The following is a 15,560-nucleotide window of genomic DNA, read 5'->3' on the forward strand; positions in this document are numbered from 1 at the left end:
GCAACGCGTACAAAGACAGTATAAGTCATTATAATCCGTAATTATGTCCCCACTGGATGCAACGAATGCCTCATTTATAATGGATTTTCATGTTTTTGAATCATCGCTCCGGCCTGACAGGGCATCATCACAATATGGTAAGGGGCGTAACATTTCCGTCTCACGCTTGAGGTATTCGGCCAATCACAATGCACTGGATAGCTGGCCAATCACAGCACACCTCGCTTTTTCAGACCAATGAGCTTTGTAAAAATCGACGCGTTTCAGAAAGGAGGGGCATAGTAACCTAACCCTAATACAGGAGCGATGAGGATCTGATGACTGTAAACATTTGTTCGATCTGCCTTTACATTTTGCTGCTGGGAAAAATATCAGCCTAATGTACCATCTTTGCATAATGGGTTTTCACAATAATGACAAAAACTATGGGAATATTATGTCATCATACCTGAGAAAAAATTAAAACAAGGCAGCTGGAACATCAAACATATATTACTGTTAAGAAGTCTCTTCTTTCAAATTGGTCACCAGTGTTGCATTTGTTTGATAAAAAATACAGTAATACCATAATATTGTGAAATATTATTACAAAATTTAAACAGGTGTTTTCTGATCACATGATCTTTCAGAATTCATAATATGCTAATTTGCTGCTCAAGAATTTTTTTTTGTTAATGTTGAAATCTGTTGTTGCTAAATATTTTTGTGGATACTGTGATACTTTCGCCCCAAGATTCTTTGATGAATAGAAAGTTCAAAAGAACAGTATTTATTACATTGGGTGTGAAAATATGTAGATTTGACTGAATCCATAAGATTTAAAGCTAATTATTGCATTACAATAAATGCTGGTGTTTCAACTCACTATATAGATATATAAACTTACATAATCTTAATTACCATTGATGAAAATGTATATTTTCAATACCTCACTTATGGGAATGTATTTCTGTTTGTTACATTTATATTCTATTGTGAATTTTTTTTATATGATGAATGGATGTATCCTTATGTAAAAGGACAAGAATCAATCCCCTAAACCTGGTGAATGACACATAATTGTAAACAGAATATAAATAAAACCAATTGACTGCTACCTCAGAAGCATTTATATACAGATTACTAAATCAATCCTTTACACATGACAGCACAGCATGACTCAGAATGACAGTGAATATAAACCATTTCTTACTGTATATCATGTCAAACATTCCGAGCTTTATAATGAGCCTATTGTGTATCAAATAAAAGTGCTGCTGGAATATTAATAAAGCTGAGAGAGACTCCAGACATTATTATTATTACCGCATTGCTTCACACTGTTGAGCAGTGTTACCTTTACACTTCTGATCAACTTTATTCTACATTTCCACCACATTAAAAGCTAATTACATCTTACTCAACTCTAATCTTCTCTTTTCATTAAACACACTTTGAAAATGCCATTATATTTTTAATAAAGCAGTGGTCTCATCATTTGAGTATAATTACAACAGGGGACGATGAACATTCTGTCATTTACAAGCGTTCTAAGTGTAGAGGCCAAGCCTGAGGACAAAGACAATAGATGCGTTGGTGGCTCAGCATCAAGCTCTCTTCAAACTCCTGCAGTGATTGAGAGGCTGTGGCAGGTTCAACATCATTAGAACAATCTATTTCAGGAATCTCAGAAATTGCTAGCAGCAATTCGTATGTTTGTAACTGAACTCAAGGTTCAGTTAATGGGATCAGAACTTTTCAGCGCATGAAAATAAGCTGCACTAAAGATGTTCAAAACAAGACTATCTGCAGCAGCATAGGTGATGCGTAATCAATTAAAGCAGTAAATATTCAGCCGCTAAAAGAGATAATCAAAAGGATAATGATCTTAGTTTCACATGCTCTTCGGAAATTGAATCCAAACAGGCCGATCAGAACCCCAACACAAAGCAAAGAAGGGGTTTATTTTGCCCTAATGACTGGGTGAATGTACATTATCCCACTTATTACTCACCAAATAAATAAATAAATTGACATGAAATATTGATTTGAGTTGAAATTATATGATTATGTGAGAAGAAAGAGACTGCAGAGTGATAAGAGAAGCATTGAACTAGCCCATTGTAGGAAATTGGTTGTCAGGGACAATGGTGAAATATACAGTTTAAAGATCATTACACAAAAATATTCAACTGCAGAATGCTGCGATTGACCAATCAGAATTGCGTATTCCAGTGCACCGTGTAATACTTTTGCATAATGACCGCTAAACTGTATAATTTACAGTTGCCCCAGACAGTCTATTTCCTATAGCTGTGCTAGTTTGCTTGTATTTTATCACTCCACAGTCTTTTTCCTCTCACATAATAAAATAATTTAGAGCAAAATCAATATTTAAGATAAGCAGCTATATAAGATATATAAGATAAGCAGCCAGTTATTTTTTGCTAAATAAGCCCCAACAGGGTGAAAATGGTACTAAAATACACACACTTACCCCAACATTGTCCTCTAACATGTACTGCTTCCAGATGCGTCCGGTGTCACTGTACAGGAGCATGTAGGCACTGACCCAATCATTGCTGCCATGACGACCTTGCGTGGCCACCGCTGTCACCTCCATTCGGTCCTGGAGGTCAACTTGCAACCAGGGTGACCTGTCCGTCGACTCTGGGCTCCACCCACCTCCTCCTAGAGAACCCCAAAAGACCTCTGTCAATGTTTATCAAAACATTATTCGATTTTGAGTGTCATATGATGTCCTTGCTGAAAAGAAAGATGTACAGGAGAGGACATTGGCACTGGCTTTCATTTGAGCAACTACATGAAACTATCACAACTGCATTTCAATTTGGCTTTCAGTTGGTTTTGTATTCATAGTGTGAGCTGCTGTCAATCAGTAGATGGCCTCCACTCCAAAACAAGCCAAGAAGCATCAACCTCTTGATCTCGCTTAACATGTACAACATTCACTTTGGATCTGCCAGCACATGTGTTCCATATAAAGTTGCATTTCTGCCTCCACAATCCTCCAGCTCACTGCATGGAGAAATTGGTCTGAATCAGGCAGAGAAGTTCATTACTCAAGCACTGCGGACACCACGGGAGCAGATCAGAGCAGAATTTTAAACTGGGGACCTCTGACTTGAAAGAAGCAGCTTTTACACAGATCCCCTAGAGAGAGGAATCATTTAGTTTGTTACAGATGCATGCGGTTAAGGTTGGTCACATTTATAAATAGCTCAGAGGACATGCGAAAAGCGAAAGCTCAATAATGTATCAAGCCTGCAATTTTCTGGAGATGGAGTTGTGGTTTTCGTTCTTGTCATTTTGGGCATTAATTAAATTCACATGAATGATTTAATGATCTTCATCTTTTCCCCGTGATTTATTTATTTGGTTTTAAACAAAAAGTTAAGATACAAGGTTTATACTGATGATGATGCATTATCATGAAAATATTTTGATACATTGCCTTGGAAATTTTAAATAAGAAAAAAAAACATTGTTTAATTGTATAAAATGTTGCATAACAGTTGTATGATATAACCTTAAACAAACCTTACACAATATACATAAATATATGAACATGTACACTACTGTTCAAAAGTTTAGGGTTGGTAAGATTTTTTAAATGTTTTTGAAAGACTATTTTTCTCACCAAAACTGCATTTATTTAATCCGAAATACAGCATAAACCGTAACATTGTAAAATATTATCACAATGTAAAATAACTGTTTTCTATTTGAATAATTTCATTTTTAATTCTCTGATGATAAAGCTGAATTTTAATCAGCCATTACTCCAATCTTCAGTGTCACATTAGTGTCACATAAAACTATTAATTTCTTACAGACCCTAAACTTTTGAACAGTACTGTGTAAATATTTACAAATGTAAAAGAATGACAGCGTTACAAACTCAAATACGTCAATACCCCGTGATTTATTTATTTGGTTTTAAACAAAAAGTTAAGATACAAGGTTTATACTGATGATGATGCATTATCATGAAAATATTTTGATACATTGCCTTGGAAATTTTAAATAAGAAAAAAAAACATTGTTTAATTGTATAAAATGTTGCATAACAGTTGTATGATATAACCTTAAACAAACCTTACACAATATACATAAATATATGAACATGTACAGTACTGTTCAAAAGTTTAGGGTTGGTAAGATTTTTTAAATGTTTTTGAAAGACTGTTTTTCTCACCAAAACTGCATTTATTTAATCCGAAATACAGCATAAACCGTAACATTGTAAAATATTATCACAATGTAAAATAACTGTTTTCTATTTGAATAATTTCATTTTTAATTCTCTGATGATAAAGCTGAATTTTAATCAGCCATTACTCCAATCTTCAGTGTCACATTAGTGTCACATAAAACTATTAATTTCTTACAGACCCTAAACTTTTGAACAGTACTGTGTAAATATTTACAAATGTAAAAGAATGACAGCGTTACAAACTCAAATACGTCAATAGTCAGTATAGCATGCAGTCTATAGGCAAAAAAAGGGTTACTGTACTCAGAAAAGGTTCATAGAGTTCATGAATAAAAGGCTCCCATAACACTATGAAGGCTTAAATTTCCCAAGTGTAATTTATATTGTCTCCTTAATTGACACGTATGAATGAATTAACATGCAAAGGAGAACTTACCATCTCTTTTGTTTAATTTGGCAAAGTACGCAGCCCGACTGTCTGAGAAATGTGAAGAGCTCTGAAAGGAAGTTGCAGGCAGAAGAGATGCCAGAGATCCATCACAGCTGTCTGGATAACACAATAATAAAACAGACAAATATTAGCTAATGTGAAAACAAACCCCTCTTCTTATGAATGTGTAACATATTTTCCTCAAACGAATCTTTTTCTGTTCAGATCATCCATCTCACAGGTGCGATCTCTTCACTAATAATGATACCTGCAAATAATCCGGATAGTGTGGAATTTCATGGCAAATCCACATTTATGCACCTCTTTTGTTCATATCAAACCAAGTTGCTACATTTTGAGAGTTTGAATAACTGAGTGAACTTTTTTCTTAATAATTTCAGAAGCTGCAACATTCTATTACCTGTAGATTTGAAGGACAACCTGAAGAAAAAATCAAATAAAAATCAACATACAGATCTGAGCTGAAATTAAGCTTAGCAGTTATTTGAAAATAATTAAACAAATGCACACATAAAGGTTTGGCATTGACATGGTTTTACATGTTTTAAAGGTTGAATAATCTATGTAATTATAAAAATAATAATAACAATGGCTTCATGGTCAGAAGCTTAAAAATTAGATGGAGAGAAAAACCGCTCTCCGTCCACATTTGCGTTTTCAAGCGTTTTCCAAAAGTTTCTCTTCCACACTGAAACGTCGGAAAACGTCAAATTCGCCTTACTGCACATGTGTAAAACCTCATAAAAGCTCACTGAGATGATACAGACAAAACAGGCATAATACGTTTCCACACAATTCTTCTGGCAGGATCATTTCATTTACGGAAATATCTCATCATTCACTAACGTGTCCATGTCGCGCTCACTCATGTTTAATCTAAAATGCAACTGCCCTCATGTTTTGCCGCAGAACAGCAATTGTGAGTAAATTTTCTGTCATCTTTTTAGGACTGTGATATGAAGAGTGTACAAAGTAAATATCTTTAGCAACAGTGTGAAAGTGAATAGCACATAACAGGCACAAATACAGTCAGATTTCATTGGTGATTTCAAATATAAAATTTAATCATAAGCTTAGCGACCAGTTTTGGAGAATTTGATGTTTCCCCATTCAACGAGATAGGAGCTGCACTCGCATGCAGGCATTTCAAAGATGGCTGCCGAGTGAAATGACTTGCCTTAAAGGGACTTTGTTTGAAACATGCAGCGTTATTCTATGTGGTGACGTAATTTCAACTGAAACAGGAAGACAGGGCGGGACATATCAAGCAGCTCCGCCCCCTTTTTAAAATCGTCAATAGCATTTCATTTATATCAGCTTGGGTCAGAGCCGTTGAGCTTGGTAAAGCTGCATTTGACAGCTTATGACAGCCACAGTCTAATAAATTACCCCCTTAGATTCAATGTGAAACTGTTACTAAAGCAAAACAATGACTGTAATCATGCTGAGAATGTGTAGTTTGAAAAGTGTGTAATATAATGGTGAATGGCACTGGTGTTATCTGTTCTACTCAACAGTGCTGTTTCTAATACCAAGTCTGTCTAACAGTTTCTCCTCCTAATCTCACCCATTTTGCTATAAAATATAGCATTCTGTGTAGAATTCAAATGGGTCCAATACTTTTTGTGGTCTGTGCCGACTTACGCATATGATCCGCTCTGTACTATTTTGTCTCTGGACCGGAGCAGACTGTGTGCGCACTGCAGTGGTTTGCAGGACACAATGCGAAACCAGACTTCACTCGCCCCAATCAAAATCATAATTACACTCGGGCTGCTCAATTATGGCAAAAATCATAATCACGATTATTTTGGTCAATATTGTAATCACGAATATTTAACACGATTATGAGTGGGCCACATGACCAAAACTTTATATGAGTGATTTATTTAAAGATAGCAATATATATCAAATATTTTCTTTAAATAAGGTTGCTATGACATCTACAGTTTATAGAGATCAGCAAAATTGCACAATTCTCAATACCACAGCAGAATAATATGATAACTCATATTAGTAAAAAACAAAACAAAACAAAAAATCCTCAATTTTTTTTGAAAATAATTAGACTGTCAGTGCAATAAAAACAAAAAAAAGCAAATGACAAAAACAATTAAAAAAAGACAAATGAAACAAAAAGTGCTTTAAGTTTTTTTTAGCAAGTCTAAAGTGTTAATTTAACAGCCTACTACAGAAATTGAATAATTTAATGTAATAATAAAACAGCATAGTCTTCACTGTAAGAATAATTAAACTTTCTTCGTTTCTTATTAAAGCTAAAAAAAAAAAAAAGTCCTTCAGTCAAGAGCAGTGAGTGATTTTCTCTTTGTCTTTTGTTGTTTGATTAATATTAAGCACAGTCGACAGCAGGAATAGCCTGTTGTCACTTTAAGAGCAGCATGGATCCAATTTACTGTTACACACATATTTTCATTCTCAACTGTTTACGTTCACTTAAGACATAACCAACCAATATTATGTCACTTTTGACACTTTTTTTGACTGTATTTGACCATTTAGGCACGCACCTTAAGCTAAAAGATGAATTTATACATGTCCGTGTTCTGTTCCGTGTCGGAGCGCATGCACAGAAACCTCCTGAGGAACAGTGCAAGACAAGTTATCTTTCGCGCTTTTAAAAATCAACTTTAATAAATCAAGCACGTCCCATTTTGCAAAAGCCACGTTACATGATTTTACTGAAATTGGGCTTTTATGGAGGAGCAAAAGCGCACTGCTAGAAAGGGGGCGGAATAGGGCGCAATAATCGTATTTTCTCAATTATTGTATTTTCATAGTCGTTGGAGGCCGAAATCGAAACTGTATTTCGATTAATTTCACAGCTCTAATTTACACTCTCTGAATCGTTTCCTGTCCCCTATAGTGCACCACGTGCCATTCACCATACTGAAAATACTAATTCTATGAACATGTGACAAAGGGCATAACACAGGGCATAAACACTGGTATGGCATATGCAAGATGAAAAGATTAGATGACAGAGAAAATGCCCAAGTTGCTTCTTTTTTTACAGGACATGTAAGGAAATTAATTATTGTGTTGAGAGAACTCTCTGAAACTCACTAGTATCAGTGTCATTTACATAAACCTCAGAGACACTCATGCTGATCCATGTTGATCTGGAATTTAGTGCAAATGATTGAACAAATCTGAATCTTTTGATGAAAGGAAAGGAATCAAAAGTTGTTTCCTTTCGCATTACTGCACAAACTTACGAGGCCGATGACAAGAACCTTTTTAGAGAAAGCCTGTGGCAGCCCCGGTTCTCCCTGTGTGCTCGTTGAGCTGCGTTTAAGATTACTGTGCCTCCAGCGTGGAGTGGCAGATTACGAGTACAGCAATCTGAGCATGTCAGCACTCACAGGCCGCTGATCCGGGATAAGGCAGGGGTGCAGATCTGCTTGGACTCCGACGCTCTCCCCATTGTTCCTCGTCTCCATGCCAGTGCACAGCAAGACACTCTAATCTGCTGTAGAGCAAGCGAGGACACAGTGAAAACTGGCCGCCAAGCGATTACAATAATCACTGCATTCCAGCCATCTGTGAGTCGAGAGCTGTGTTCATTTAGCGGATCTATTTGGTTTCAAATGGTGACCACGACAGGCTGAATGGAGCTGAACAATGTTTTCAGCTCAATGAAGAAACAAGGGTTGAGTGCAGATGAGGTAAAATATCATTCCATATTGCTGCAAAAATCCTCTGCGTGACCTGACTTGACTGCACTCATATCATGTATGTGAACAGATGCCTGTAATACCGATTTAAATGAAGAGGATCAAGCTGTTTTCATACATCTAAGTGTCTTATTCTCCCGGCGTGTCTATTACATGTCAGCCGTAATACATCAGAGCTCCTCCGGGATTATGTTGATCACACTGTCACACGCTCTAACAGCACCATTCAAGCCCTTTATGATTTAACCCATTCATTCTTCCTGACTGATCTCTATTCCTCTCATTTCTCTCTACATCATAATTAAAAAGTCTCATTAGCTGTGAGAAATGTAATTCATATTACACCACTACACTTTGTTTGAGCATTTATTCAAGTAAGGTAATTTTACACGCTTCTAAATAAAACAAAACACCCTAATATGTATCCAAACAATAGTACATAGTACAGTGAGTCAAATCAGTGACTCAGTTTTGTGTATCTGTTCATTTCCTCAAACCGTACAAACGGACTGATTCAATAGAATGACTCAGATTTCTAACTTAACATATCAGAGAGACAGAGAAAAAGATGACCGTTGAGGTGAGTGCTACATCGTAGCTTGTTATTAGAAAAGATCTGAAATCTTAGAAAAGAACAGAAACTGCTCTTTGTTAATAATTGGAATCTTTTCTGGGAGCGTCCTAGGCTTTTTCGCGCTGATGGCCTGCACCCCAGCAGAGTCGTCTGTATGGTTTCTCTTTGGTTTTGACTTCTGAATGCAAACAGACATGCATACATCAAATAAACCACCAGAATACAGAGTGCAATATGGGCAAAAATCTGTATGCTAATCATGTTTTACTCTAAGAATTTTCCATATTACACCAATTTTGCTCAACATGTGAACACTTTTAACAGCATTCTGATGGTTTATTCAGTGTGTGCATGTCTTGAATGCGTGTTTACGTTAAAACCACCAGAGAAAAATACACTGACTTCCAAATTTCATGAGAACATGGTATGTGAATCGCACACTCAGGCACTTGCAGTTAGTAGTTTTACTTAGATTTACATGTTAGCTGGTAATTCAGTGTCTCTCCTGACCTTTGCTCATCATTCCTTTTCTCATAGAATGACCATTTTCATTTAGCTCAAGTGGCTTTTGTTTTTGTTCTGCAGTCTGTGCATTTGGGTTATCAAAAGATTAATTGTTAAAAACTGGCCCTTTGTGATAATATGTATTTGGTATCAATGTAATTGTATTATCCTGCTCTCAATGATAAGCATAAATAGCTTTCTCATTCCGACACATGCTGGGAAATGAAAGCTCTCAATATCTGATTCTATCAGCATCGGTCTAGAGCGAGCCATCCATCTTTAACATCATTGACTCCCACTGTCACAGACTGCAGCCCAAACAGATGCTGGCTGCATTAATTATATTTCACAATTGTCAGCAGATTAACGAGGACACTTGTGGTTGCCAGCATGTCATAAAGTGTCTGACTGCATCTAAATGTCTTTTGACCTTTGTAAGCATTCAGTCTAGTCAAGAGGTCAACGCAAAATGCTAAGGCTAAAAATGCAAATTTGTTGAGGCTTAAAAAATGATGCAAGACAGTATTCAGTCCCTAATAATACTGAATGCTTGTGTAGTTCTAGAGTAGCCTACAACTGAGACTTACACTGCTGGCAGGTGAGCTGATTAGAGAAAGTTATACTGACAGACTATCTGAGCTCAGTGTTTTTTTCTACAGTCTCAGCAGGTTGAAATGCAGGTTGAACAATACAAAGCTATCAGCTCCAGTATTCTCTCAGCCATTGCTATCTCTGAGCTAGTATGCATTCAATTGATCAAAAGTGACACTTAAAACATTATAATGTTGCAAAAGATTTCTAATTTAAATAAATGCTGGACTTTTAAACGTCATATTCATCAAAGAATGACTTGACAAAAAAAATCAGTTTTCTCAAAAATATTAAACAGCAAAATGTTTTTTAATACTGATAATAATAATAAGAAATTTCCACAAAATCAGCATATTAGAATGATTTCTGAAGGATCATGTGACACGAAAGATTGGAGTTATGGCTGCTGAAAATTCAGCTTTCCATCACAGAAATAAATGACACTTTAAAATATATTCAAATAGAAAATGATTTGAAACTGTAATATTTCAAAATATTGCTGTATTTTTGGATGAAATAAATGCAGCCTTGGTAAGCATAAGAGACTTCTTTCAAAAACATTTAAAGAATCGTATCAACCTCAAACTTTTGAACGGTAGTGTACATTTTACAAGTGTAGTTGAAATTAATTGCAAAGCATAACTGAGATCCCATGATATTACACAAGGTACAATCATATAAATAAATAATGAACATTGCAAATTACAAGTATATACCAAGTATAATAAAATAAAATTTAGGAGGTACATCAGCATATTACATAACTCAAATGTCTTAATAGCTTGGAAATTTAGTCCATAAAATGCAGGGAAAAGTAAGTTTGCATTTTCAGCAACATTTCCTTTTTGTGTGTGTGCATTATACGAGTAAAATAGCACCACTGCAGGAATATATTTAGGAACATCAATTTTATATGCACATATATATGCAAAAATATTAGCAGACTTTCCATAGTGACCAGGGAAGGACTCCACTGCTGGTGTCTGCATATAGCTTTAGTGCCATCAACGAGGTAGATTATACAGCCACAGCAGCTCAGGAAATGTGACCAAAAGCTTATCTCATTGGTTAGTCAGATTGTGTTTTGGATGAAACGGGTCTCTCAGTTCTCTCATTCTAAAAGTGAAAAGGCCTTGAGGGCCTTATGTTTTGGCCACTTTCATGCTGGTTTTGGCATTGCTACACAGTTTGAGATGGTCTACCTGCAACAATAGCCAGTCTAACCAGCCAGCGCCAGTAATAGGCATTGTCTTATTCCAGTAACAGCTTGTGCAAGCTTTTGCCAGAAAGTGAACAGTGTCGCCTATCTAAACCAGGTCCAAACTGCAGTAGTGTGGAGACTGTCATTAGTGGTGTGTGTGGTCACTTTTTGAAAACGTGATTAATGTCCTAAAGCAGTAGCTCTGCATGCACACAGGATTTGCTGGCCCAGCAGTTAGCATGAAAATACTGTTCCAAAGACAAACCATATGAGAACTTGACCTTCTCTTGCAGATTGGAATGGAATATATATTCTGTGACAGATATGCATCATGAAGCCTAATAGGAACATCACTCAATGCCTTGATACGTTATTCTCTCCAATGATTTTAAGTAGAAAGTGTACCCAGGCCTATGAAACATTAACCCTTCTTTCAAAGTCAATGATAACTGCTATCCATTATGCTCTTCAGCTTTTTCCTTTAATCATCCTTTTAATATACAGCTAAAAGAAAAAAATCATATCAGCAAGACACTGACACAGCACAGCCCAAAGTGCGCAATGCACTGCATATTATGTGAAAAACCCTGGTAGCCAGTCATACAGCCATCTCCACTTAAGCGCTATATAAATAAAGGTGACTTGACTTGACTTGACTTTCAAAGTCAATGATAACTTCTATCCATTATCCATTATCTTCAATTTTTGCCTTTAATCATCCTTTTAATATACAGCTAACAGGAGAACAGAAAACAAGAATCATATCAGTGAGACATTGACACAGCACAGTCCAAAGAGCTCAGTGCATTGTATATTACTGTGGTAGTCACATAGCAATTTTAACTTAAAATAAAAGAGGTTCATGCTAATTCTGTGCATATTTGCCAGAAAACTGTAGGGACCACATGGCCAAGACAACTTCTAAATTGATCAAAAGAAGGTCACCCACCAGGAAACCTAGCCAAGTTAATTTTTAGCATCACCCAAGCTGTTGATGAGACTTAAGCAAAGGATGTAAAACAGCATGCTACACCCTGAGTGCACCACAGCTCATAATTAAAGGCAGCCAGCACGACCTAGTATTTTACACAGGAGAGGATTTTTTTTTATATACATGGATAGATTGAACGCTCCCAAAACCCCCAGTACAATACATTATATCACAAAAAGATAATATAAAAGCTTTTTAACATCTTTTGTGCAATTTTTCATCCGTAATTGGATATAGTGATCTTCGTAAGACAATGAATAATTGTTTTCTATGGAATATGCCCAGGGGCATCATGCACCTACTTTTTTTTAGGGGGCTTCAGTGACATATCTGGCACTTCATTGTGAGACTGTGAGTCATGATAGTCTTGTGCTGTCATTTTATAGTGTGCATGGGGGTTGGATTCAAATCCTGATATAATATACATTTTTATAATGAACTGAACTTGACTGCCAGTGATCATCACTGCCAGATAGCATCCTGCATTTTCATCTATGCATAGGTGTCTGGCAGTGCAACAGCTGAGGGTGTTCTCTGTAGTCCTTAATGTGAGTCACCTGCAACACAGATTCCCTAGTGTGAGTGTGACATTTAAACTGAAATATAACACGTACATTGTTAAATTCTAAAAATATTCAATATGTTGTCAGATTAATATTTTATAACATTTTTGACAGATTCCCCCAACCACCCACACACAAAATCTGCATGAATCACTTAAGCATTTTGGCTTCAAAACAGCGAAATTCACCAAAAGGCAACAACTTTGGGTCACTATTAATTTTGCACCTTCAATAATGTAAAACGTCTCAGGTTAAGTATGTAACCATGGTTCCTCGAGGGAACGAGACGCTGCGTCGGAGAACGCTTCGGGAACGTCTTCTGTGACCACGCTCTGAATCACATGTGAAATCAGTCCAATAGCTGGGCGAGATGTCACGGGTGGGTGACGTCATGACCAGGAAGCTATAAAAGCATGTGGGGCGGAGCCGGCGTCAGCTTCAGGAATGAAGCAAGCGCTGACAGGGATGCCGGAAGTATGGCACCGAGACGCAGCGTCTCGTTCCCTCGAGGAACCATGGTTACATACGTAACCTGAGACGTTCCTCTTCAGGAACTCGAGCTGCGTCGGAGAACGCTTCGGGAACGAGAATGCCCACGCTGCCAGACTTTCAAATCTCTGCCTAGTGTGGACGCCTGCACAGCTATGGCGAGAGAACAGAAGAGCCAGGAGTGGCTCGCATGTCTAGACCGTAGAGCCTGACGAAGGGAATGGGCGTGGACCAACCCGCAGCGTTGCAGATGTCCTGCATAGAAACACCTGCTAAAAAAGCCTTAGAGGCCGCCACACTTCGAGTGGAGTGAGCCTTGACCCCTAGCGGCGAGGGGAGATCAGAGGACTCATAAGAGATGGAGATGGCATCCACTATCCACCGACTGAGGGAAGACCTCTCTTAGGGGGACCATTGCAAACAAGCAGCTGGTCCGCCCTCCTCTACAGGGCAGCTCTCTGGATGTATGCGTCCAGTGATTGCAATAGACACATACAATTATGCTTCTGCTGGTCTGGCTCCCTGAAGGGAGGAGGACTGATGGCCTGGAGTATGGTAGGCCGCAATGGCCGCCACGTAGACCTTCAGGGTGGAGTGGGTTGACCCTGTAGAGAAACGGGCCTGCAGGAACTCCAGTACTGTACCGACTGGGCAGTTAGCTGGGTCGAGCTGGCGGTCTCTACACCAGGAAGTGAAAAGTTTCCACTTCAAGGCGTACAGTTTCCTTGTGGAGGGAGCTCTGGATTGGAGGATGATCTCAACAACCTCAGTTGAGAGACCAGAAGCTACTAATTGTGCCCCCTCAGGGGCCACACCCATAACTTCAACAGCTCCGGGCGGGGGGGAAATATCGTGCCCTCTGCCTGTGAGAAGAGGTCCCTCCTGATGGGAATCTCCCATGGAGAGCCGTCGAGAAGGGAAATCAGGTCGGCCCGGCCAGACCGTGGCTACTAACAGCAGACGGACTCTGTCCCGGCGCTCTCTCTCCAGAACTCCCGGGAGCAGAGCGATCGGGGGAAAGGCGTACAGACGAAGCCTCGGCCACGCCTGTACCATGGCATCCAGCCCCAGCGGAGCTGGATGAATCAGAGAGCACCAGAGGGGACATTGCGATGTCTTCTGAGTCGCAAACAAGTCCACCTGAGCCTGGCCAAAAATACTCCATATCTGCCTCACCACCTCGGGGTGAAGCATCCATTCCCTGGGCCTCGGCCCCTGCCTCGCCAGGATGTCTGATCCCACACTGAGATGCCCAGGAATGTGCACTGCTCTCAGCGAGAGGAGTCTGTCCTGGGACCACACAAGGATCTGGTGTGCCAATTTGTATAAACGGCGCGAGCGCAGACCTCCCTGGTGGTTTATGTATGAGACCACCGCTGTGTTGTCGGTGCGCACCAACACATGGTGACCTCTTAGGTCTGGGAGAAAGAGTTTCAGAACTCGAAACATGGCCAGCATCTCCAGACAATTGATATGCCACGTCAGATGGCGACCACTCCACAGACCGCGGGCAGGGTGGCCACTCATGACCGCACCCCAACCGGTGAGGGATGCATCTGTCGCTAGCGTCGCGCGGCGACAAAGAGCTCCCAGCACCGGGCCCTGAGACAAGAACCAAGGTTTCCTCCACATGTCTAAGGCACGTAGGCATCTCCGCGTGACCTTGAACATGCGAAGCGGGTTTCCCCTCGGGGAGAACCCCCTGGTCTTGAGCCACCACTGTAGGGGTCTCATGTACAGCAGGCCAAGAGTAATCACATTGGACGCAGCTGCCATCAGACTCAGCAGTCTTTGAAACTGCTTGACAGGTAGTACTGGGCGGTATGACCAAAAATTTATATCACGGTATTTTTCAAAATTATACCGTTTTCACGGTACATGACGGTATTTTTTTTTCATGCATGACCGGGTGTTAACCATATTTTCTACTGATTGAGAGAGGAAATACTGCATTATAATCGCAGCATCGTCTGATAAAATCAACATGCATCTACACTAAAGAGCAGCTATGAATTTGTTTTGGCTATATTACTTTTTTGACTCATGCAGCACACTGCCTGCGTCTGAGTAACAAACTAAAAAAAACATTCGCGGGACAGCACTGGCGAAATCTTTTAACTGAACCATAGCTAAGGTTTATCCAAAAAAGTCGCTAGGTTTGTCAGTATATAACAAAAATAAATACCGGTATTCGGCATGAACCGGTATACCGCCCAGCACTAGTGACTGGCCTTCTTTCACTCTCTTGACTGCAGTGAGGATCGACTCGATCCGAGCAGGGGACA

The 15,560-nt window shown here is 39.0% G+C and overlaps 1 protein-coding gene across 1 annotated transcript in view; it reads right to left on the minus strand.

Annotated features, from left to right (window-relative positions):
• Positions 1-8,112, minus strand: part of LOC107725209 (contactin-associated protein-like 5) — a 49,646-nt gene extending 41,534 nt beyond the window's left edge. Inside the window, exons 1-3 of the mRNA XM_016534396.1 lie at positions 8,051-8,112; positions 5,068-5,087; positions 2,477-2,670 (exon numbers count right to left, since the gene is read on the minus strand). Coding sequence (XP_016389882.1) covers positions 2,477-2,670; positions 5,068-5,087; positions 8,051-8,112 — 276 coding nt within the window. The remainder of the gene's footprint in view (positions 1-2,476; positions 2,671-5,067; positions 5,088-8,050) is intronic.
• Positions 8,113-15,560: the final 7,448 nt, after the last annotated feature.

Source organism: Sinocyclocheilus rhinocerous, unplaced genomic scaffold, assembly GCF_001515625.1.
Source record: "Sinocyclocheilus rhinocerous isolate Xijiao unplaced genomic scaffold, SAMN03320098_v1.1 scaffold3807, whole genome shotgun sequence".
Taxonomy (NCBI): domain Eukaryota; kingdom Metazoa; phylum Chordata; class Actinopteri; order Cypriniformes; family Cyprinidae; genus Sinocyclocheilus; species Sinocyclocheilus rhinocerous.